This window comes from Myxocyprinus asiaticus, chromosome 27 (assembly GCF_019703515.2).
Source record: "Myxocyprinus asiaticus isolate MX2 ecotype Aquarium Trade chromosome 27, UBuf_Myxa_2, whole genome shotgun sequence".
Classification (NCBI taxonomy): Eukaryota; Metazoa; Chordata; class Actinopteri; order Cypriniformes; family Catostomidae; genus Myxocyprinus; species Myxocyprinus asiaticus.
The window spans coordinates 44945955-44970954 of NC_059370.1; the positions used below are offsets into that span (position 1 = coordinate 44945955).

General features: G+C 39.6%; 1 protein-coding gene across 2 annotated transcripts in view; it reads left to right on the plus strand.

Moving 5' to 3' along the window:
* The window catches only part of spata5 (spermatogenesis associated 5), a 73644-nt gene that overhangs the window by 1256 nt on the left and 47388 nt on the right, over positions 1-25000 (plus strand). For both annotated transcript variants that reach the window (XM_051658454.1, XM_051658452.1), the window contains exons 2-14: positions 71-195; positions 306-463; positions 1126-1184; positions 1285-1887; positions 3952-4081; positions 4712-4768; positions 4855-4978; positions 9593-9848; positions 15166-15320; positions 17199-17408; positions 20976-21029; positions 21144-21223; positions 24539-24665. In XM_051658454.1, the coding sequence (XP_051514414.1) occupies positions 71-195; positions 306-463; positions 1126-1184; positions 1285-1887; positions 3952-4081; positions 4712-4768; positions 4855-4978; positions 9593-9848; positions 15166-15320; positions 17199-17408; positions 20976-21029; positions 21144-21223; positions 24539-24665 (2138 nt within the window). The remainder of the gene's footprint in view (positions 1-70; positions 196-305; positions 464-1125; positions 1185-1284; positions 1888-3951; positions 4082-4711; positions 4769-4854; positions 4979-9592; positions 9849-15165; positions 15321-17198; positions 17409-20975; positions 21030-21143; positions 21224-24538; positions 24666-25000) is intronic.

The window sequence follows — 25000 nt, forward strand, 5'->3', positions numbered from 1 at the left end:
AGATACATGTGCGTGCGTGCGTGCGTGCGTGCGTGTGTGTGTGTGTGTGTGTGTGTGTGTGTGTTTGCAGCTGAAGATAAGGCCCCGCACAGATGCCGTTCATATCTGGCTCAGATGAGTGTGAACACCATGAAAACTCTGAACATCTGCATCGGACGACCAGTTCTGATCACCAGCACCACCAGACAACAGGAGGTGTGTATGTATGTATGTATGTATGTATGTGTGTGTTTCTCTGTGTGAAGAAGAGTCAAATAGACCTCAGTGCAACAGCCTGTTGTACTATATTTCTGTGTGTGTTATAGGTGTGTGTGGCGTGGCCGGTGTGCCAGTTTCCGGGCCGGTGTGTCGGTCTGCAGTCCAGTATTCAGTTGAGACTGAGAGTGAAGGCTGGAGCTCATGTTAGACTGGAGTCCATCACTGGAGCTGTTCTACAGGCTCAACACATACACCTGTCACTCCGGTACAACACACACATATACCTCATACACCGTAAACACAGTGTGAAAGGTAGTAAATGAGTTCACCTCAGATCTGAGATCAACTTCTCTTGCAGCTAAAGTAATCTTGAAACAATGTGGTATGTTGTGTATGTTCTGGCTTTTTTATTCATTTCTCAGTGCTGCCAGAATTTGGAGGGATTGTCGCCATCTGCTGGTTGAGAGCAGAAACACATCCTGGACTTTCTCAAAGGAATAGTTTACCCAAAAATCTACTCACCCACATGCTTCCAAACCCATATGAGTTATTTATGAATGTGGAACACTAAAGGATTTTTTTTTTAAAGAATATCATTTAAATATCAATTTAAAGCGAAGAAAAGTATATAAAGCGTTGTTTAGCGCTTGAAACAACTCTCATGGTGCTCATGAACATGATATTCATTAAAGAAATATTAGGGGTTCGATACAAGTTTACCTCAGTCAACAGCATTTGTGGCAAAATAAAAAAATAAAAAAAAATTCCTCCTTTTCTTTAAAAAAAGCACAAATCTGTGTTCCAGTGAGACACTTACAATGGAAGTCAATGGGGCCAAAAGAGTTTTACTTGTATTGAGCCCAATGCATTTCTTTAAACCAGGAAGCATAATGTAGCCTAGTTTACTTTCATCTTAAATCTTTACAGACCAGAAGACAGAGTGCTGAATACAGAAGAATTCCGGAATTATCTTCTTCGGATGCTGGGTAACTTTTTAAATCTGTTGGAAATATTTTAAGATAACAAATCTTCTTTCCTCACAGACTTGATGAACACATTTTCCCTCTGTCTGTGTGTCTCTTTCAGATACTCGAGTTCTGCTTCCGGGCAGCAGTTTCTCAGTATCGTATTTTGGGCGTAGTTGTGTAATCGAGGTGAATTCGATTGAGGGTGTCGATGGAGTGACTCTTTCTCCAATAGCATCTGTCTGCGGTCAGACGCCCGTGTCAGACAGAAGCGCTCTGGATCTCTCCGCGCAGCTAGAACAGCTCTCAATCCATCAGAACCAGTCAGAACCTGTGGCCAGTACGCCTGACAGATCACAAGACCCCTCACCTTTGACCCCCCAGCTCCCTGCCACGCCCTGTAAACTCACGGATGGCGTGTTCAGCGCTTCTGAGCCCTCGTTCATAGACAGCCCTCTGCCAGCGATGCCCAACACACCCAATCTGTCTGCAGTGTTGAGTGTGTCTCCCTCTGCTGGTCGTTCAGGGAGTGACACGTTCTACAGCGTCTGCAGCTCCACTAAACTGAGCATCAGTGACTCCTGCGATCAGGACAAGGGGTCTGGGGAGGAGGAGAGGCCAAAGGTCACACTTAGTATGATTGGCGGTCTGAGCGGTCAGCTTCAGGTCATCAGAGAGACCATCGAACTGCCACTCAAACACCCCGAACTCTTCAAAAACTATGGTGAGTTAGGTCACAGGTCAGACCCAGGCGGTCCACCCTTTAATCTTTATTTCTCACATCAGTCCTTTGTTTTATTATGTTGCTTTGACAAAGCCAACATGCTGTTCTACTGTTTGAACTACTATTTTTCTTCTGAAACCCAAATTTCTAACTGTAACTTTCACGCTACATCCGCCAAATTCAGGACAAACTTTCAGACTGTTCTGACTCGGGTTGCTATATCTTCTCTAACTGATCGGACTTGCAGTTTTCGCACAGCAGGCGATCAGAAATCCCATAGATTTACATTGACGGAATGTTCACCTGAGCCAAGACTATTCAAAGTCCAACTCTCAAAAATTCAAATGTAAACAAACCTACACAAGGACTTTAATGTGCTTTAAGCTACTCTCTCTTGCTCTTTTTCTATCTAAACATTCTAGCAATGCCTAGGGAGCATCTCAGTCAGTTCAGTAGTCAGTGCACTAATCAGGGAGTCAGCCATTTCTAAGGCTCCATCGCAAATCTCCAGTCTCAATCGCAAAATCGTTCCAGTGCACTGAAATTCCCAGAGTGCAACTTAAAATCTAGGGAGCATCATTGCTCACTGTGTTCCCTTACCGGAAACATCACCATGTCTTCTGAAGTCTTTCAAGTCATTAGAAGATGAGCACAAGTGGAAAATTTAGATTCATACTAAAAACATGTTAGCAACACCTAGCAACATGCTAGCAATGCCTAGCTACATGCTAAACATGCTATCAATGCCTAACAACATGCTAGCAATGCCTAGCTAAATATTAAAACATGCTAGCAATGCATGGCTGCATGCTAAACATGCTAGCAATGTCTAACAACATGCTAGCATTGCCTAGCTACGTGCTAGCAATGCCTAGCTACACGCTAAACATACTAGCAATGCATAACTACATGCTAAAACATGCTAGCAACGCCTAGCAGCATGCTAGCAATGCCTAGCTACATGCTAAACATGCTATCAACATCTAACAACATGCTAGCAATGCCTAGCTAAATATTAAAACATGCTAGCAATGCCTAGCTGCATGCTAAACATGCTAGCAATGTCTAACAACATGCTAGCAATGCCTAGCTACACGCTAAACATGCTAGCAATGCATAGCTACATGCTAAAACATGTTAGCAACGCCTAACAACATGCTAGCAATGCCTAACTACATGCTAAAACATGATAGCAATGCCTAACATCGTGCTAGCAATGCCTAGCTACATGCTAAAACATGCTAGCAATGCCAAACAACATGCTAACTATGCATAGCTACATGCTAACAATGCCTAACAACATATTAGCAATGCCTAGCTACATGCTAACACATGCTAGTAATGCCTAATAACAAGCTAGCAATGCCTAGCTACATGCTAAAACATGCTATCAATGACAAACAATGTGCTAGCAATGCCTAGCTACATGCTAAAACATGCAAGTAATGTCTAACAACATGCAAGCAATGCTTAGCCACATGCTAGAAATGCCTATCTGTTTTTTTATCTAGCTAGCTGGTTGTTTGTTTTACTGTAATGTCCATATAACCAGCAAACTTCAAACTTTTAAAACTAATTTTAACTTACAGAAAAGGCTTTGTCAAGCCAACATTAAAGTTTGTGTCTACAAACTTTAACTAGTTATTACTGGTTTTCAGTTTATTACATTTAAAAACATATCACCGTACTACACATGCCATTTCTGCCTCATGCAGAATGTAAACTGTGCAATGTATGTGAGTGCAGTAAATAACAGACATGGTTCACACTGTCATGGAAATCCTGGAAATATCAGGGAATTTTTAAATTGTATTTTCCAAGCCTGGAAAAGTCATGTAAAATAATAAAATTTTAGAAGTCATTGAAAAGTTATGGATTTTTTTCTAGTTAAATTAGTGAATGAAATATAGTGAAATTAGTTCATATAAAATGAATAATAAATAAATAAATATAGGGGGTTGGGGCTGGTTGCATTGCCCCCTAGATGTTCCTTGTGCCCCCCAGAAACTTCTGATGCCCCCCTCACCAATTTGTCATTTGATTTATTCATGTGTTTTATCACAGGAATCCCGCCCCCTAGAGGCGTGTTGCTGTACGGTCCACCCGGCACAGGGAAGACGATGATTGGACGAGCACTAGCCAATGAAGTCGGAGCACACTTGACTGTAATCAACGGCCCTGAGATCATGAGCAAGTGTGTGTGTGTGTGTGTGTAATTGTCTTTTGGTCATGTAACCAGACTTTTGATTATCAACAAATTCTGGTCCACTTTGCAGTTTATTATGGCCAAGAACTGCACACATAGACAGGAAGAGATCGTCTGCTGTTGCTTTTATGTGCTGTTTAGGGGCAGGTAAATCTGAAATAGATGATAACACAATAATGCGCCAAAAAACTCTATTAAAAAAACTTTATTTCTCACATCAGTCCTTTGTTTTATTATGTTGACAAAGCCAACATGCTGTTCTACTGTGTAAACTACTATTTGTCTTCTGAAACCAAAATTTATGACTGTAACTTTCACGCAACATCCACTAAATTCAGGACAAACCTTCAGACTTTTCTGACTCAGGTTGCTATATCTTTTCTAACTGATTGGACTTATGGATTTCGCACAGCAGGCGATCAAATCTCAGAAAAATCCCATAGATTTACATTGACGGAATGTTCATCCAAGCCAAAACTGTTCAAAAATTAAAATGTAAACAAACCTACACATAGCCTTTAGTCAGAGCACACATGACCGTGATCAATGGCCCTGAGATCATGAGCAAGAGAGTTAATGTGTTTGTATTCAGATAAACATGTTTCAGAATCTCTGCAGGTTTTATGGAGAAACCGAAGCCAGACTGAGACAGATATTCACAGATGCTTCACAGAGGTACACTTCAGTTTCTTGTATTTAAAGTGATCAGATGTTTATAATGAACGTAAACCAAATGTGTGTGTTTGTATGTGTGTGTACAGGCAGCCTGCGATCATCTTCATTGATGAGTTAGATGCTCTGTGTCCAAAGAGAGAAGGAGCTCAGAATGAGGTGGAGAAACGGGTCGTGGCTACACTGCTCACTCTCATGGATGGCATCGGATCTGTGAGTATTCATCTGTCTGTCTTTATGTCCATCTATCCGTCCATCCATCTGTCCACTAGAGGGAAACCGGTCAAAAATGACCGGCCATTGGAAATGAATGAATTAGACTACAAAACACAGAAATATTAAGTCTTCAGGAGCATCCCAATCCTTTAGATGAGCACTTACAGTATGTGGATGTGTGCACATCGGTGCCCCTTATTGTGCATCATCTTTCCATGTACACTTATCATATTATGTTGTGTTCAGGCTCTTTTGAATCTGGATAGTCTGATGTAAGTTACGATTTTGTGCATGTTATATGTATGTTTGAGGACGTAATAAGGAAAAACAAAAATAGATAAAAATATCTAATGCAGTATCTTGTGATAATATATGCAGTATGAGAGATTTATAAACAATCTTAGTGGGCCGGTCATTTTTGACCAGGAACACAAGATGTTTTAGCACAAAACGAACACATCACAAGGGTTAAAAGAGCCAATCGCCTTTTTGAGGCGTCACCTGTTTGTTTACTCTATGTGCATTAGCTGGACCTGATTTTATTTATTTATTTTTTTGCATGATTTAAGCTGAACAATCTAAAATTATATCTATTTAACTACACTTGTTTGTGAAAAGTTCTAAAACTGAAAATGATGTTTAAAAAAATTGCGATCATATTCTTGTCAGATTTTATATTCGATTTGAAAAATGTTTTTGAATCCGAATCTTGACGCCTTTCTCCATCCAAGTGGATACAAGCTGTTCTTGCATAGCCCAAAGTATACTTGGGTCAGATGCAAGACTTCTGCGTACAGGACATGTGGCCCAATTATTCTAACCATGCTTACTCTGAACGTAGAACACGCATGCGCCTGGAATTACTTGTACTAATTTGTGGGTTCACAAGGTGGCAACACTCACAGTTGAGCCTTGCTGTCACAAAGAAGCGCTAGGAGATGATGTATTTTTACTTGGGTGCATTTGCTTTCAAGTAATCATGTTCTGTTTTCAATTTTTCATATTCTGTTTATGTTTGTCTTTTAATGAAAAATGAGCTGCATCTATTTAGTATAACACATGCGACTCTATGCTGTATACACATAAACTGCTTTTAGACTGTAACACAATATGCCTGTTGTATTCTATTCATTCATTAATGTTAGTGAAACCCTCTTTGCTCTGCACTAATTATCCAGTTCACTGACACAAACTGTATGTTTGTCTGGTTGATATCAATTATGCATAAATTATGTAAATAAGTATCTCTGGACTATAAGTCACGCAGGACCTTTCAGATGATGAAAAACCGCAACTTATACTGCGGGGGGGGCCTGTTGACCAGTGTTAGTGAAGTTATTTCAAAACTATTTTTTAAGCTACAAGCTAGTCAAAACTTAAAGTATTTAAACTACATTTAAGCTAATCTTTTAACCCTTGTGTTCTGTTTGTTTTGTGCTAACGCATTTTGTGTTCCCGGTCAAAAATGACCGGCTAACTAAAATTGTTTATAAATCTCTCATATTTAATTTATTATCACAAGATATTGCATTAGATCTTTTTATCAACTTCTTTTTTAGTAATTATATCCTTTTTTGAACATATTTTTTAAATATATATTTTTTTGATAAAAGGATTCATTGAACTGAGTTCATACCAGGTCAGTGGAAGGTACTCCCTGCGGGAATAATAATTCCATAATCACTTGCTTGATCTGAACAAAATAGGTGTCGTTTTAACGCCTAGAATCTGGACTTTACAATGCATATAGCTGATCCTACCAATTCCTAAATAATGCTTTTTAATTTGCTGACAAATAAGAACTGTTTCGTTCTCATCATTTGCAAATTTGTTATCACAACAATTATATTCAGAGTTGGTAAAATCATAAAAAGATGAGATAGCCATGTGTTATATATCGTTGGAAAGGTCTCAATTAGTAGAATGAGCAAATTTGTTTCACTCAGAGGCCAAACTGCAGTGAATATTAGTGTATGAAATTCCCACTGACACACATAAATATAATAAACAGAAGTGGCTTTTTGTCATGTTTTCCTCATTACTTCCTGTAACATACATACAGTGCATTCATAAAGTATTCAGACCCCTTCATTTTCTTTCACATTTTGTTACGTTGCATCCTTATACTAAAATGCTTTAAATTATTTTTTTTTATACATTCCAAACCCCATAATAGCAAAAACATAAAGCAAAAACCAGACTTTTGATAACTTTGCAAATTTATAAAAATAAAAAAAACTAAAAAAAAACTGAAATATCACATTGACATAAGTATTCAGACCCTTTTTTATGACACTTGAAATTGATCTCAGGTGCATCCCATTTCTCTGGATCATCTTTGAGATGTTTCTACACTTTGATTGGAGTCCACCTGTGGCAAATTCAATTGATTGGACATGATTTGGAAAGGCACACACCTGTCTATATAAGGTCTTACAGCTGAAAATGCATATCAGAGCAAAAACCAAGCCATGAGGTCAAAGGAACTGCCTGCAGATCTCAGAGACAGGATTGTGTCAAGGCACAGATCTGGGGAAGGCTACAAAAACATTTCGGCTGCACTGAAGGTTCCCAAGAGCACAGTGGCCTCCATAATTCTTAACTGGAAGAAGTTTGGAACAACCAGGACTCTTCCTAGAGCTGGCCGCCCAGCCAAACTGAGCAATCAGGGGAGAAGGAACCCGATGGTCACTCTGGTTGAGCTCCAGAGATCATGTGTGGAGATGGGAGAAACTTGCAGAAGGACAACCATCACTGCAACACTCCACCGATCTGGGCTTTATGGCAGATTCACCAGACGGAAGCCCCTCCTCAGTGCAAGACACATAAAAGCACCTAAAGGACTCTCAGACTGTAAGAAACAAGATTCTCTGGTCTGATGAAATGAAGATTGAACTGTTTGGCCTCAGTTCCAAGCATCATGTCTGGAGGAAACCAGGCACCGCTCATCATCTGCACAATACCATCCTAGCGGTGAAGCATGGTGGTGGTAGCATCATGCTGGGGTGGTGTTTTTCAGCAGCAGGGATTGGGGGACTGGTCAGGGATGAAGGAAAGCTGAACACAGCAAAATACAGAGATATCCTTAATGAAAACCTGCTCCAGAGTGCTCAGGACCTCAGACTGGGCCGAAGGTTCACCTTCCAACAGGACAATGACCCAAAGCACACAGACAAGACAACGCAAGAGTGGCTTAGGGACAACTCTGTGAATGTCCTTGAGTCCGGCCAGAGCCCGGACTTGAACCCAATCGAACATCTCTGGAGAGACCTGAAAATGTCCACCGACGGTCCCCATCCAACCTGACAGAGCTTGAGAGGACCTGCAGAGAAGAATAGCAGAACATCCTTAAATCCAGGTGTGCAATGCTTGTCACATCATACCCAAAAAGACTTGAGGCTGTAATCGCTGCCAAAGGTGCTTCAACTAAGTACTGAGTTAAGAGTCTGAATACTTATGTCAGTGTGATATTTCAGTTTTTTCTTTTTAATAAATTTGCAAAGTTATCAAAGATCTGGTATTTGCTTTGTTATTATGGGGTATGGACTGTAGATTGATGCAGGAAAAAATATTTAAAGCATTTTAGCATAAGGCAGCAAAAAAGCAAAATGTGAAAAAAAATGAAGGGGTCTGAATACTTTCTGAATGCACTGTATAACATAGACAATGACATATTGTTACTTACAGCAGACTATCCCGATTCAAACGAGCCCAAACACAACACAATATGATAAGGAGATCTTGAAATATTCCTCAAATAGTATACATGGAAAGTGGATGCACAAAAGGGCGCTCAACACACATTGTGTGTGTGTGTGTGTGTGTGTGTGTGTGTGTGTGTGTGCACATGTTCGAGGACTTTGTGTGTGCAAACACACATCCACATATGTACTCATCTAAAGGATTGGGATGCTCCTGAACAATTACTGTAATATTTCTGTATTTTTAGTCATTCATTTCCAATGGCCGGTCATTTTTGACCGGGAACACAACAAGTGTAACATAGTGTAATTAAACCAAAAAGAAGTAAAGAAAATGGCCCAACATTTTTTTGTGTTTTCATATACCATATGTGAACGAAATCAAGCAATTTTATTCCAATTAGTTAAGTAAAAAAAAAAATTCGTAAGGAAAAATAAAAGTTGTCCGGGTCAAAATGACCAGAACACAGCATAAGGGTTAAAAAAATAGTTAACTATACTACAATATTACAATATCTTAAAGAAGAAAATATTTTAGACACATAAAAATCGGGTGATTCTATTTATTTTATTTTATTATTATTATTATTATTATTATAATTGTTTATTTATTAAATTGTAATAGTTCGTATTTAGTTTAACCATGGTATTTGTAGTAGTAAAACAGTAGTAACTGTTAACTAAAGTAAAACCATGGGGCTTAAGTGAATCATTTATGTGAACTAGTTCATTTACATGAGCCATCTGAAAGAACTGACTCACTAAAATGAATCAGAGTTCCCAACGCTAAATATAAAGGGAATCGTTTATTTAAACCAGTTTGTTTACATGAACCGATTCACTTGAATTGATTAGGTTATTTCGTTCGTATTACGTTACGAAACTGACATGATGTGTTTGATGTCATCAGGAGGGTCACAGTGGTCAGTTGTTGGTTTTGGGGGCGACTAATCGTCCTCATGCGTTGGATCCAGCTCTGCGGCGTCCTGGACGCTTTGACAAGGAGCTGGAGATCGGTGTTCCTACGGCAGTCGGACGGATGGAGATCTTACAGAAGCAGCTGCGTTCCACGCCCTGTGACATCACCACCGAAGAGCTGCAGGAACTAGCTGATGTGGCGCATGGATACGTGGGCGCCGACCTCGCTGCAGTCTGCAAGGAAGCTGGTGAGTGTTCCGAATTTTTTATTTTTTATTTTTTATTTTTCCCCGTTTCTCCCAAATTTGGAATGCCCAATTCCCAATGTGCTTTTAAGTCCTCGTGGACGCGTAGTAATTTGCCTCAGTCCGGGTGGCGGAGGACGAATCCCAGTTGCCTCCGCGTCTGACACCACCAACCCGCGCATTTTATCACATGGCGAGTTGGACATTTTCTCTTCCGATATCTGAAATCTCAGATCCCAATCCGATATATAAATATATATATATCGCCTCAATCCGGGTGGCGTAGGATGAATCTCAGTTGCCGTCAATCCGCGCATCTTATCACGTGGCTTGTTGAGCGCGTTACCACGGAGACGTAGCGCGTGTGGAGGCTTCACACACCATGGCATCCACGCTCAACTCACCACGTGCCCCACCGAGAATGAACCACGAGGAGGTTACCCCATGTGACTCTACCCTACGTAGCAACCGGGCCAATTTGGTTGCTTAGGAGACCTGGCTGGAGTCACTCAGCACGCCCTGGGATTCGAACTAGTGAACTCCAGGGGTGGTAGCCAGCGTATTTTACCACTGAGCTACCCAGGCCCCCTGGATCTGCGCTGATTGCTAACTTACTTGCACTGCATCCTATCCGTCATTTATTCTTTTCGTTTGTCATGGGACACAAAATGAGATGTTTAGCAGAGTGTTAGCCTCAGTCACTATTCACTTTCAGTGCATCTCTTATCCGCATTATGAAAGTGAATGGTCTTTCACATTCTGTCCATGGTATGTTTGGAACAACATCAGGGTGAGTAAATGATGGATAGTTCACCCCAGAAATGAAAATTGTGTCGTCATGTACTTGCCAGTTGTCTAAAAGGGGATTGTTGGTTTATCGTTTCTATGCGAGATACCAATGAGAGTGAAATCTGTGTGTGCGTGTGTGTCTAATATTACAGTGTGCACAGCATTCTTGCTCCACACAGCTCAAATGTCCATCATTCACTGAAACTGAACTCCATTGTATGTCTGATCAATAATCCGCAGTTTTCTCTCAATGACCTGCAGATGCAACAAACACCTGCATCTCTTCAGCAAGTTTAACAATGCCACTCTAAAGGCCAAAGTATACTTCGGTTTTCCATGTACGTCTTGCACGCAGTAGGGTTAGCCAAATATAACATAAAAAAATATATATAATCTCACATTTTTAACTTGGGACAATTCATGTCAATTTTTCAACTTTTAAATGTATCCAACTATAAAGTGACTTCAACATGATTAAAAAAAACACGTTCTTTATTTGAATGCATGGCAACCTGGTTGGAGAAATCAAAGTTCTATTCATTATAGAAAACATGTGTGCAAGAAAAATGCACAAAAAACCAAAGTGCACCACACAGGAAGTTTTCAATCTACTGTAAAAGTAAAATAAAGTTAAAATTTGATTTATTTGGGGTCTGGGTATGACTACCATACCTGGCGTCACGAGTTCGAATCCAGGGCGTGCTGAGTGACTCCAGTCAGGTCTCCTAAGCAACCAAATTGGCCCGGTTGCTAGGGAGGGTAGAGTCACATGGGGTAACCTCCTCGTGGTCGCTATAATGTGGTTCTCGTTCTCGGTAAGGCGCGTGGTGATTTTACTACAAATACCATGGTAAAACTATGGTTACTGTAAAACCATGATTTTTATTAAGGGCAAACCTGTTGAAGTGTTTACCAAATAGAGTATTCTTTGGATTTGGCAGTAATATATATATATATATATATATATATATATATATATATATATATATATATATATATATATATATATATATATATTATTGAATTTTTTTCTGAACAAAGCAAATACTGAACCATACCGAAACCGTGACTCTAAAACCGTGATACAAACTGAACCGTGAGAAATGTGAAACATTACACCACTAGTGGAGAGTAGGATCTGATGGTTGACTGTGTCAAAGGCTGCAGAAAGGTCCAGCAGAATCAGGATGGACGATCTGGATTCAGCTCTCGCTTGTCTCAGCGACTCAGTGACAGACAGCATGGCAGTCTCAGTGGAGTGTCCACTTTTGAAGCCTGACTGATTGTCATCCAGCAGCTTGTTCTGCAAGAGATTGGCAGAGATCTGATTGAAAACTGCTCTTTCAAGTGTTTTCGCCATGAGTGGAATGAGAGAGACTGGTCTGTAGTCTTCTACTTGTGTGGGGTTAAGTGCAGGTTTTTTAAGCAGCAGGGTTACTCGAGCCTGCTTAAATGTAGTGGGAAAAGTGCCTGTAAGTAGAGATGTGTTAATTATGTGTGTGTGTGCAGGTAGGATAGATGGAGAGATGACTTGGAGAAGGTGAGAAGGAATGGGGTCAAGGGGACAGGTGATGGGTTGGTTGGAGAGGAGGAGTTTAGAAAACTCAGTGTCAGTCAGAGGAGATTTAAAGAAAGGGATGAGCCTCTCAATATGTCATGACCCAACTTCTTGTTTCAATAGTAAATATGCTATTACAGGAAAGAAAACTGCATTCAACATCATCTTCAAAATCAACACGAACCGGCATTTCCAACTCATTTCACTTGCATAATATGACATTTCTGAGTAAAACAGAATATTTCCTCCATGTGGAATTGACTTGATGGTGTAAAGTGCTACTGTATAATATCATTGATGTCGTCAGCTGAACAGGAAAGTCGTTTCAGACACAAAGCTAGAAAGAGTATTACAGAAATAGTCAGTTCTGAGTAAATGTTGACTTTAAACCTTTCTAAAAGCTTATTTAAAGCATTTAATACACATTTTCTGTATTTCTCTATGTTTGTGACTCATTTGACTGATGTCCATGTTTAGACAGAGCAGAAGTTCACTTTTGATTCATAGAGCGTTGGATGTTTATTTTGTGTTTGAGCAGCGGAAAGCCCGTGGGATGTATTCTCTGAAATAAATCAACTCAAGACACATGCCAGCAAAGAGATGAAACCTGTTTCTCAAAAACATTCATAAAGCTCTTACTGAATTCAGCTATGCAGATTCATCTGTGTTTTATTAACAATCCAGAATGCTCCAATATAACGACATAACAACATAACATCTCTCTTTCTCTTTCTCTCTCTCTCTGTGAATAGAACGAAGCTCATTGGTTTCAGTGAGACACTTACAATGGAAGTCAATGGGGTCAGTCTGTAAATGTTAAAGGTGCAATCAGTCATTTTTTCCTCATTTAAAAAGATAACTTTTTGTAATTTTTGTAACTTGTAATTTTGAAACATTTGTATAAAATCATGCCCTCTCATGTCCATGAGATGAGGACTCTAGTCATATCAGTTACCTTATAAAAGCTGTTTTATTCTACATGGGGGAGGGTCCCCTCATGGGGGCTGCCATTTTAGAATCACATGACCAGCTGAATACTACTCGCTTAATCTCAGTTACTTTCATTCAAGAATTAAAGTAATCATGGCTGATTGTGAATAGTGAATTTCTAATACTGAAAACTACTGTGTTTGAATGATGCGGCATCCAGGCCACTAGGTGTCAGTGTAAGCCACTGTAAGCCACTCCGACATTTTTCAAAGAATTACTGAGTGCACCTTTAAAATACTGACTGTTTCAAAAGTATAATCACAAGATGTAAACAATATGCGTGTTAACGTGATAAAGTCACTTACTAACCTTTTCTGTTTAAAGTTATAGCCAGTTTGATAGAACAGAAAAGGTCAGTAAGGGATTTTATCACACTAAAATCATGTTAACATTTATAATTAGGGCTGTCAATTTAACGCGTTAATTCATTGTGATTAAATAAAAAATAACGCAATAATGCAAAAAGAAAAAAATGCATTTTACGCAATTAATCATGTCCCCGGGATATTCCTGCCATAGGAGCAACTGGAGCTTGAGGTACCAGCTGTTTTCAGCAGGGGGCAGTAAGTGAAACTCCAGCTGTATAGACAACAAACACACTCAGACTTGACTGACACCAGCAACAGCACAAGATGAGAACTTTAGTGATGGGAAGATCGGATCATTTTACTGACTTCGATCTTTGAGTCTTGTTCAGCAAAATGAACGAATCTTTATTCAAGTAATTTCGTTCATTTGAGCAAAATTAAATTAAAACGTGAAATTTTCAATAGCCCCCAACACGACTACTTACGCAAACTTTGATTATAGTCCCAATAAGGAAAAAATGATAATGCAGCCAAGGACAAATTATGAGAAACAGAAATGATTAGTTCACCTCTGGATTGAATCTTCTTGTCCGAGTCATTCGTTCGTTTGTCACGTGACAGCCGTATACACTATAGCGTTTCCTGTTTCCTGTGTGTGTGCATAGTGTATACGGCTGTCACGTGACAAAAGGACAAAGGACTCGGACCAAAAGAGGTGAAAGGTGAACTAATCATTCCTGTTTTCTGTACAGCGCCTATACGGTTTTCACGTAACAAACAAACGGAGGTTGCGCAGTGCACATGTGTGGCCAACACAGAATGAGTCGCATAAAAGATTAGTTCAAAATGAATGAATCGTTCACGAACGACCCATCACTAGAGAACGCGTTCTTGCATTCAAACATCTGGATGAAGCACAATTCCGAATGCACAGATCTCCAGACGTTTAACTTGAAACAGTGAACTAAAAACACTTTGTTTATGAAACGACACAACCAAAGTGAGACGTCCGTCTGACGCATGTGTGCATTGATGAGTCATTAGAAAATCCCTTATTATAAATCTACCACGAACAGATTGACGAATTCAGTTGCGAAATGTATTACTGTGGACTGCAGGCTAGGAAATAAACAATTTATAAGCCACTTTTTGTAATATCAATGCTTTACTCGTCTGCCACAATAATGCTATGCATTTTAATTATCTAAATTATTATATTTATTATATGTATTCAATTTATTATTTTTTCATTATGTTATGAATTATTGTTATTTGTGGGCCTTTCTTAGCAAATATTTATATATGCGATTAATTGCGATTAATCGATTAATTAATCGTCATATCATGTAATTCATTTGTTTAAAAATGGTAATCGATTGACAGCTCTGTGTATAATGTTTACATCTTGTGGATTTTACTTCTGTGGATTTACTTTGATCATTATGAGTGTCTGAACTGAAGTACCGTAACCCTTTTCTTTTTTTAATAAAGAGAGACGAGTCTAAATGTTGTTTTTTGTGTGGAAAACAGTTTTATTATACAAAAGCTTTTAATTGAGCTTCACTTGTATTGAACCCAGAATATTCCTTTAATTTGGAGTATCTCTGGTCTTACTGACAGAGTAAACTGTGCGGGTTGGAACAAAGCTTGAGTGTTATTAACGGTGCTTGTGCAGGTCTTCACGCGCTGAGAAGGGTTTTAGCGTCCACACCTGCTCTCTCTGATGCCCAGGTGATGAACAGGGTGAAGGTCACGACCTCTGACCTCAGACTGGCCATGACGGAGGTCAAACCAAGTGCAATGAGAGAGGTCACCATCGACGTACCAAAGGTACAACACTAAAACACACACACACACACTGAATGATGAAGTAATACATGGAAAAAATGAATGAACGTCTGTGAAAGCTTTTTTACTGCTTAATTACCAAAGGTGTATTATTGACCCTATTGAGTGTAATGATGTCGCAAAATAAATTTGTGCTTCTATAAATCATATTTTTGTGATTTATTTTAAATATATATATATATATCCTCCTGAGACCCTGCGTGACTATGTGTGTATTTTCCATTTCCCCTTTTGATTTGTAACTAGTATCACCTAATAATAATAATAATTTTCTGTCAAGCATCATCCAATCACTGTCAATCATGTTAAAATAAAATGATACATTATAAATTCTGAATCTATGTACTGATTATCATTGTCACATGTCTGTCAAACATGTTGAGTGATCCAAACATCATCTGCAGCCTGAAACTGAACTTTTGATCAGATTTTAGGAGTGAATGCACTTAACTGCATAGAGAGCTATAGGATGCTCCCTTGCTCCCTATTTAGTGAATGACTTAACCTCCAGTGTGCTGTCTGTCTGCACTGGTCTCAGAACAGTTCAAAATGCACCTTATTTTCATCCTAACTCCATATAAAGTCTCTGAAAGCACACATTTTTTCAGCTTTTGCATGAATACATTTATTCTCAATGTGATAATGCACAGTAAATATAGGAATGCATTTATTAATGTTAATGAATAGAACCGAATTGTACAGTGATAACAAAATTAAACATTGCAAAATGTATATTAAAATGAAGCGAAATGACCCACAGATGTGTTCATGTTGAAAAATATTCAAAATAACTAACAAAATAACTTTTGAGGGAACATGGTCCTAATTTCCACGTATGTGGACGTCATGTTTATCAGCGTGCTGACGCGTGTAAAATGAATGGATTTTTTAAAGCGGCATATCAAACGAAACTAGAGACGCTACTCTTTACAGCCAAACAGGTTTCAATCAGAAAACTTAAAGAGGTTTCTTACCAGAGGCACTTTTGTTGGCGCTGCACCCGTAGAAGCGCTTCACGGAAATCGACGTCACACTGTTGTGTCACGTGACGCGGTGCGCCAGAAGTTTAACCCTTAAATTACAGTGCTGAGTCTTGCGAACAGTATTCAGTCATTTTAAATTAATTTTAATTATGTGTTACGTACAGCGAAGCCAAAATACAATGATGTGGGGTTGCACGACGATACATATATAAGTTTACTATCACGATATTTGATCTGATTTCTTTCTTTATTAGAAGACAAATGAGTGCCATATTCATATAAATGACTACTATATCAGGTCAATTTTATGCGTAACAATGGTGAATTATAAGCGCTTCATATGCGTGTACACATATATATTATACGTGCTATTTGTTACTCAAGGTGGCGCTCTTGTTTCATTGATTGACTTGATTTACATTTGATGAAGAAACAGTGTGGAAGTGAACTATAGCAAGTTTAACACATGATCAGTATGTTTTGGTTATTGTCATTTGTGTTCACAAATGAAATTATGTAAGTTGTGCGTCTGTTTAGACTTAATAAGCGCCTGAGAAAATACATGTGTGTATCTTATGTGTTATGTGTAAATTTCAGTGTGGACATAACGAATCCCATTCTATCATCTGTTACATCATCTCTTTGAAATATGAAAAAAAAAAAATGTCAAAATATATCAGAATATACAGTATTCTATTCTATTATTTTAGTTTAATTGTCTTAAAAATGTCTTTACACTATCCGGGCTTTTCGTAGATCCATTTGTGATAGATAAATGTGCCGGGTCGCTGAAGACCCGAGGTATGTAGTCGATGAAAAGTCTTCATCGTGATAAATAAATGTGTGTGTGTGTGTTTGTGTGTGTGTGTGTGTGTAGGTGCGCTGGAGTGATATTGGTGGAATGGAGGAAGTGAAATTGAAACTCAAACAGGCGGTCGAGTGGCCTTTGAAGCACCCTGAGGCATTCTCCAGGTTGGGTATAGCGCCACCTAAAGGCGTTCTGCTGTACGGACCACCAGGCTGCTCCAAAACCATGATCGCTAAAGCACTAGCCAATGAGAGCCAGCTCAACTTCCTGTCAATCAAGGTAAATAAAGTGTGTGTATGTAAAGATTTTACTTTAAAAGTGACTTTTTGTTCAAATTCGTGGCATAATGTTGATTACCACAAATATTAATTTCGACTCGTCCCTCCTTTTCTTTAAATGTGTGTTCCAGTGAGACACTTACAATGGAAGTCAATGGGGTCAATCTGTAAACATTAAAATACTCACTGTTTCAAAAGTATAGACACATAAACAATATGTGTGTTAACATGATTTTACTGTCATAAAATCACTTACTAACCGCATATGTGGAAAGTTAAAGACAATTATACAACTTTGTTGCCGTGATGATGTAATGTCAACAAACCCTAAAACAACCATAAAACAACTTTACAGCTGAAATAATACACGAGTTTTAACAGAAGAATTTATATAATTGCTTTTATAAAATTATAAGCGTCACATTTCTGCCTTCACAAAAATTGCCCCATTTTACACAAATAATACAATAAAGAATAGTAAGAATAAGTCTTCTATCTGCACGTTTTTAAAGAAAGTTTAATGTTTTATCTGTGTGCACTGTAAATATTTTTCTCTATAGTATAGTTAGGAAACACACTCACACACACACACACACACACTTAAACACACATTGTTTATTTCTGCTTCTTACCTGTGACTCTTTCAAATACCCGTCTAGACAGTTCAGTTTGTTCTTGTCATTGCTGAATAAATTTTATTTGAAAAATGAACATGTAATCGGTGTGTTGTGGCGACACAGGCGTGTTCGGTTCTCCTGCAGGATGTTTAGTCTGAGAGAAGCCAGTCTAGATATCAATCTCCACCGAGGAAGTTACACAAAACTGTGTGTGTGTTTGTGCACTTTAAGTGTTTGTGTGTGTGTGTCAGGAGGTGTTGAAATGTATCAGCGGATGAGAGGAAGTGAGCTTGACTTTAGAGAAAGCGTTTATCAGAGACGGACTGTTTGTTGTGTGTGTCTTGTTTCTGTCGAGGTTATCATGTCATTAATCTCTCAGTGATGACGGTGATGAGTAAAGAACGTTAAATTATGTCTGTCTGTTTTTAGCCGCTGTGCTGATGTTTACATTCATCAGAAAAGAAAATAAGGCTCTATTGTTGAACATTAGTTCGTTCAGGGATTTTCAAACTTTTTGATGCCAAGGACCCCTAAAAGCTGCTGAGTAGTTTTGATTTCCTCTCTGTTGACACGCATTGCATTGGCTGGCGAGAAGTATCATAGCTACCTTAATATTTCAGTGGAAATAAAATAACAGTTACCAGCATTTATTATGTTTTTTGCAACAAGTAGAATCGACTATGACATCCACATCTTATCTTGTGCTGCGTTCCATTCAACTCGGAAAGTACGATTTTTCAATTGTAGATGATCGTATTAACGAGTGGGAAACTCGGAATTGTAGATGATCGTACTAACGGGTGGGAAACTCGGAATTGTAGATGATCACATTAACGCGTGTGAAACTCGGAATTGTAGATGATCGCATTAACGCGTGGGAAACTCGGAATTGTAGATGATCGCATTAACGTGTGGGAAACTCGGAATTGTAGATGATCGTATTAACGAGTGGGAAACTCGGAATTGTAGATGATCGTATTAACGAGTGGGAAATTCGGAATTGTAGATGATCGCATTAACGTGTGGGAAACTCAGAATTGTAGATGATCGCATTAACGCATGGGAAACTCGGAATTGTAGATGATCGCATTAACGTGTGGGAAACTCGGAATTGTAGATGATCGCATTAACGCGTGGGAAACTCGGAATTGTAGATGATCGCATTAACGTGTGGGAAACTCGGAATTGTAGATGATCGTATTAACGAGTGGGAAACTCGGAATTGTAGATGATCGTATTAACGAGTGGGAAATTCGGAATTGTAGATGATCGTATTAACGAGTGGGAAATTCGGAATTGTAGATGATCGTATTAACAAGTGGGAAATTCGGAATTGTAGATGATCGTATTAACGAGTGGGAAATTCGGAATTGTAGATGATCGTATTAACGAGTGGGAAATTCGGAATTGTAGATGATCGTATTAACGAGTGGGAAATTCGGAATTGTAGATGATCGTATTAATGAGTGGGAAATTCGGAATTGTAGATGATACACGAGTTTCCGAGTTGGGACGTTGGAAGGGGTGTGTCGACATGAAAGATGATGAAAAGCAAAATTATTTCAACTTCTGTAATTTATTTCAATAATATTCATTTGTTATATATGACAACCAACTAATGACACACCCTTCACGGTTTGTTTTAAGCAAATTAATTAATAATGTGTTTGATACCGTGCATTAATAAATCATATATGTCGTTTAAAAGTGATGCAAGTTTATTCACTTATGTTTATTCACCGGTACAACAGAAAAAGGGCTTTTGCCATCGTTCATTGCATAATTGTTTAAGTTTGTCTTCTTCCGTATTTTGTTTTCCACATGAATGCGTGACATGTCATTGTAATGAATGCCTGACTTGGAGGTACGTGCTTCCTAGGTGCACTTGAAGGCAGCATCCGATTTCGAGATGCAGGTGTGTGATGTCACACAAACATGTTGGCACTAGGGGAGACGTACAAAGTAAGTGATAAACGTTCACTTTTATTAAGTTTATCGATAAATGAGTCAAAGTTCCTACATTACCTGATATTAAAGCTTGTTTAACAAATGCCTGCAGAAACAGGTGTATAAAGGGATATATTATACACTCTTTTGATAACCGTACACCTGCTGCATAAATAGTTGCATTGCAGCATTTTTTATCAGTTGGGTTGCAAGGAGACGTTTCTGGTGACAGTCGAACAGCAGCTAAACTAACGGGAGCGTTGCAGTTTTGTTTCCTTACACATCATCTTCCGAGCATCTGGCAATGAAATGCCTTAAAGAGGTTGACTGGCATAAAGTGTTTTATGTATTTTGAAAATACACAAATACCAAACTTAAATGTATTTAAATACAAATACAGTCTTTAAAATACAAAGTACAAAATAGTATTTTAAATACGTAATTCAAAAACATGTATTTGAAATTCTGTCCAGTGGTTTAATCTATATCTTCAGATGCGATACGATAGAAACAGATCAATATTTAAGTCCTTTCATACTATAAATGCCCACTTTGACCAGCCCAGACCAGTAGGTGGCGATATGCATGAAGAATGTGAATCGCCAAAAAACAAATGAAGAAGAATGTGAAAGTGAAAGTGGAGATTTATAGTTGGTAAATACTACTTAAAATCAAGGAAAGTATAAACTAGTTAACTTCAGTGCAATAAATCTGAAAGACAAAAGTGCAGCTCTCAGATAGAAACATGTTTTATCTTATGCATTTGTTTTTGGCATAATTTATGTGTTGTACTGTCTTTTGGTCTTATGTCAGATCATGTTTCTTGGAAAGATTGTTTTCCATGTTTCAGCAGCCAAATGGGTGACACCAAAAAAAACAACATTGTAACCCATTGAACAGACTTTACAATTATCCCTCACAGCTTTGTTTTCCTGACTGAGGTCCGTAATGTGTGACTGATGGATTTGTGCGGTATGGTAATGCTTTTCACTGTGTTTCTACAGGGTCCAGAATTACTGAGTAAATATGTGGGCGAATCAGAGCGAGCCGTCAGAGAGGTGAGACACGCCAGTCTGTACCTTATTAAAGGGACGGTCACTCATTTTCTGCGTAAAGAGCCTTTGATAATAACAGTACTGTGTATGTGTGTTTTTTTTAATTTATTTTTTTAGGTTTTTCGGAAGGCGAGAGCCGTCGCTCCGTCTATCGTGTTTTTTGATGAGATCGACGCTTTAGCGGTTGCAAGAGGAAGGTGAATAAATCAATGATTTTATTTCTAAAGTACCGTTCATACTCTCATTGCTCAATCTGTGATTCAAACAACCCCCTAATACAAAGTCTTAAATGGATAGTTCACCCAAAAAATGAAAATTCTGTCATTTACTCATCCTCATGTCGTTCTAAACTGGTATGAACCAAAAAGATGTTATGCTGTAAGTTAGCATCTTTATTCCTGTTTTTCCAAAATCCCTAAACCAAGACCAAAATTATCAGTTGTAACCAGCCAGAACACCCTAGCAACCAGCTTAAACACCCTAGCAACCAGCTAGAACAGCCTAGCAACCAGCCAGAACACCCTAACAACCAGCTAGAACACCCTAGCAGTACCTAGCAACCAGCCATAACACCCTAGCAACCAGTAAAAAAAAGCCTAGCAACATCTAGCAATCAGCCAGAACACATTGGCAACCAGCTAGCACAGCCTTGCAACGAGCTAGAACAGCCTAGCAACACCTAGCAACCAACTATAACACCCTAGCAACCAGCTAAAAAAGCCTAGCAACATCTAGCAACCAGACAGAACACATTAGCAACCAGCTAGAACAGCCTTGCAACCAGCTAGTACACCCTAGCAACACCTAGCAACCAACAATAACACCCTAGCAACCAGCTAAAAAAGCCTAGATGTTGCTAGGCTGTTTTAGCTGGTTACTAGGGTGTTCAGGCTGGTTTCTAGGTATTGCTAGGCTGTTCTGGCTGGTTGCCAGGGTGTTCTGCCTGGTTAAAAGGCTGTTCTGGCTGGTTGATAGATGTTGCTATCAACCAGCCAGAACAGCCTTGTAACCAGGCAGAACACCCTGGCAACCAGCCAGAACAGCCTAGCAATACCTAGAAACCAGCCTGAACACCCTAGTAACCAGCTAAAACAGCCTAGCAACCAGCTAGAACACCCTAGCAACACCTAGCAACCAACCATAACACCCTAGCAACCAGCTAAAAAAGCCTAGCAACATCTATCAGCCAGCCAGAACAGCCTTGTAACCAGGCAGAACAGCCTAGCAATACATAGAAACCAACCTGAACACCCTAGCAACCAGCTAAAACAGCCTAGCAACCAGCTAGAACAGTCTTGCAACCAGCTAGAACACCCTAGCAACATCTAGCAACCAGTCAGAAGACCCTGGGAGCCAGACAGAACAGCCTAGCAACTAGGCAGAACAGCCTAGCAATACATAGCAATCAGCTAGAACACCCTAGCAACAATTAGCAACCAAACAAAAACATCTTAGCAGTCAGCTAGAACAGCCTAGCAACCAGCCACAACACCCTAGCATCCAGAACACCCGAGCAACACCTAGCAACCAACCAGATCATCTTAGCAGTCAGCTAGAACACCCTAGTAACCAGCTAAAACAGCCTAGAAAGATCTCGCAACCAGCCAAAACACCCTAGCAACCAGCTAGAACAGTCTTGCAACCAGCTAGAACACCCTAGCAACACCTAGCAACCAACCATAACACCCTAGCAACCAGCTAAAAAAGCCTAGCAACATCTATCAGCCAGCCAGAACAGCCTTGTAACCAGGCAGAACAGCCTAGCAATACATAGAAACCAACCTGAACACCCTAGCAACCAGCTAAAACAGCCTAGCAACCAGCTAGAACAGTCTTGCAACCAGCTAGAACACCCTAGCAACATCTAGCAACCAGTCAGAAGACCCTGGGAGCCAGACAGAACAGCCTAGCAACTAGGCAGAACAGCCTAGCAATACATAGCAATCAGCTAGAACACCCTAGCAACAATTAGCAACCAAACAAAAACATCTTAGCAGTCAGCTAGAACAGCCTAGCAACCAGCCACAACACCCTAGCATCCAGAACACCCGAGCAACACCTAGCAACCAACCAGATCATCTTAGCAGTCAGCTAGAACACCCTAGTAACCAGCTAAAACAGCCTAGAAAGATCTCGCAACCAGCCAAAACACCCTAGCAACCAGCTAGAACAGTCTTGCAACCAGCTAGAACACCCTAGCAACACCTAGCAATGAACCATAACACCCTAGCAACCAGCTAAAACAGACTAGCAACCAGCCAGAACATCCTGGGAACCAGACAGAACAGCCTAGCAACAGCTAGCAATCAGCTAGAATAACCTAGCAACAATTAGCAACCAAACAGAAACATCTTAGCAGTCAGCTAGAACAGCCTAGCAACATCTAGCAACCAGCCAGAACACCCTAGCAGCCAGAACACCCGAGCAACACCTAGCAACCAACCAGAACATCCTAGCAGTCAGCTAGAATACCCTAGCAACCAGCTAAAACAGCTTAGAAAGACCTCGCAACCAGCTAGAACAGCCTAGCAACACCCAGCACCAGCCAGAACACCCTAGCAACCACTTAGTAATGCTCTATCTGTCTGTATAACATTTAAACTGCAAACTTTTAAAACAAGGCTTTCTCAAGCTAACATGAAAGTTTGTCTTGGCAAACTTTACTTATCTAGTCACAATTCAAATTCCAATTCAACATCCCAAAGGGTGTGTGGCCAGTTCAATTCAAATTCACACTCATGAACTGAAAGAGAGCCAATTATTAAATTCTGAGTTTTGCCCAACAGTGACACACACACACACACACGAAACAGGAACATCTGCCCTTTAGGCGTTCACAATAAAGTTTTTGTTTCCCTGAAGACAGATGAACAGTGTGTGTGTATAAGTGAGTCATAAACTTATTTTTATTTTTTTTTGTCACTGCATATTTAATTAATGAAGTGGCTGGTGTTTCAAGATTCTGACAGGAATGAACACACACACACACACACACACACACACACACACACACACTGTCAGTGATGGTTGTGCCGAGTAAGAGTTCATTTTCTCGATTGCATTGTGAATGACACACTGATTTACTGATGAATATTTTTCACTTTCATCAATCACAGCACACACTCTCTCTGATGTTTCATTCCACTGTAAGTCTGCTGTATCTTTTCATATTTGGATGAAAAAACACACACTGTGTTTGTGGTCAGTATGTGAGTGATTGAGGAGCAGTTGTTTAAAGAAACACAATCATCAATCTTTTACTTTCCAGATAATTTGAAGAAACACCCCAACAACGTCTGTTCTTTTTCTAAGATTGTATTTTAAGATTTTGCTCCAAATTCCAGCTGCGTACACACTGCAAAGGTTTATGATTGATTGACAGACGCATTTAAGTGCAGTGTGAATGTCGCCAGTATATTCTATCATTTTTGCAAATGTTCTTTAATGCAGAATAAAGTCTGAATGAGCCAATGAAATACATGGATTAATGTGACTGAATGTGCGCTCTGCAGTTCTTCTCATGCGGGCGGTGTTGGTGATCGCGTGTTGGCTCAGTTACTGACCGAGATGGACGGAATCGAACAGTTAAAAGACGTCACGGTTCTCGCCGCCACCAACAGACCTGATATGATTGACAAGGTACAACACCTGTCTCACACCCTACATCACACACACACACACACACTCATTTCCTCTCTTATAGCTCCTGCTGTGCTCCAGTGTTTCCTCTTCCTCTCATCAGAGGTTCACAGCAGCTGTCAGTTACTCTTGATTGACAGCTCCTCTATGAGTCACAGCGGGGCGGCTGGTGGAGTTCTGACCCCCCTGTAGAGTTAGCAGGATCCACCCGTCCACTGTTCTGCTGTTAGTAACTTCATTTGGGTGCAGATTACACTACGAGTGTGTCAGGAAACAGCTGTGAAATCAGTTCTGTCTCTCTCTCTCTCTGTTTGATACACACACACCTCACGGCC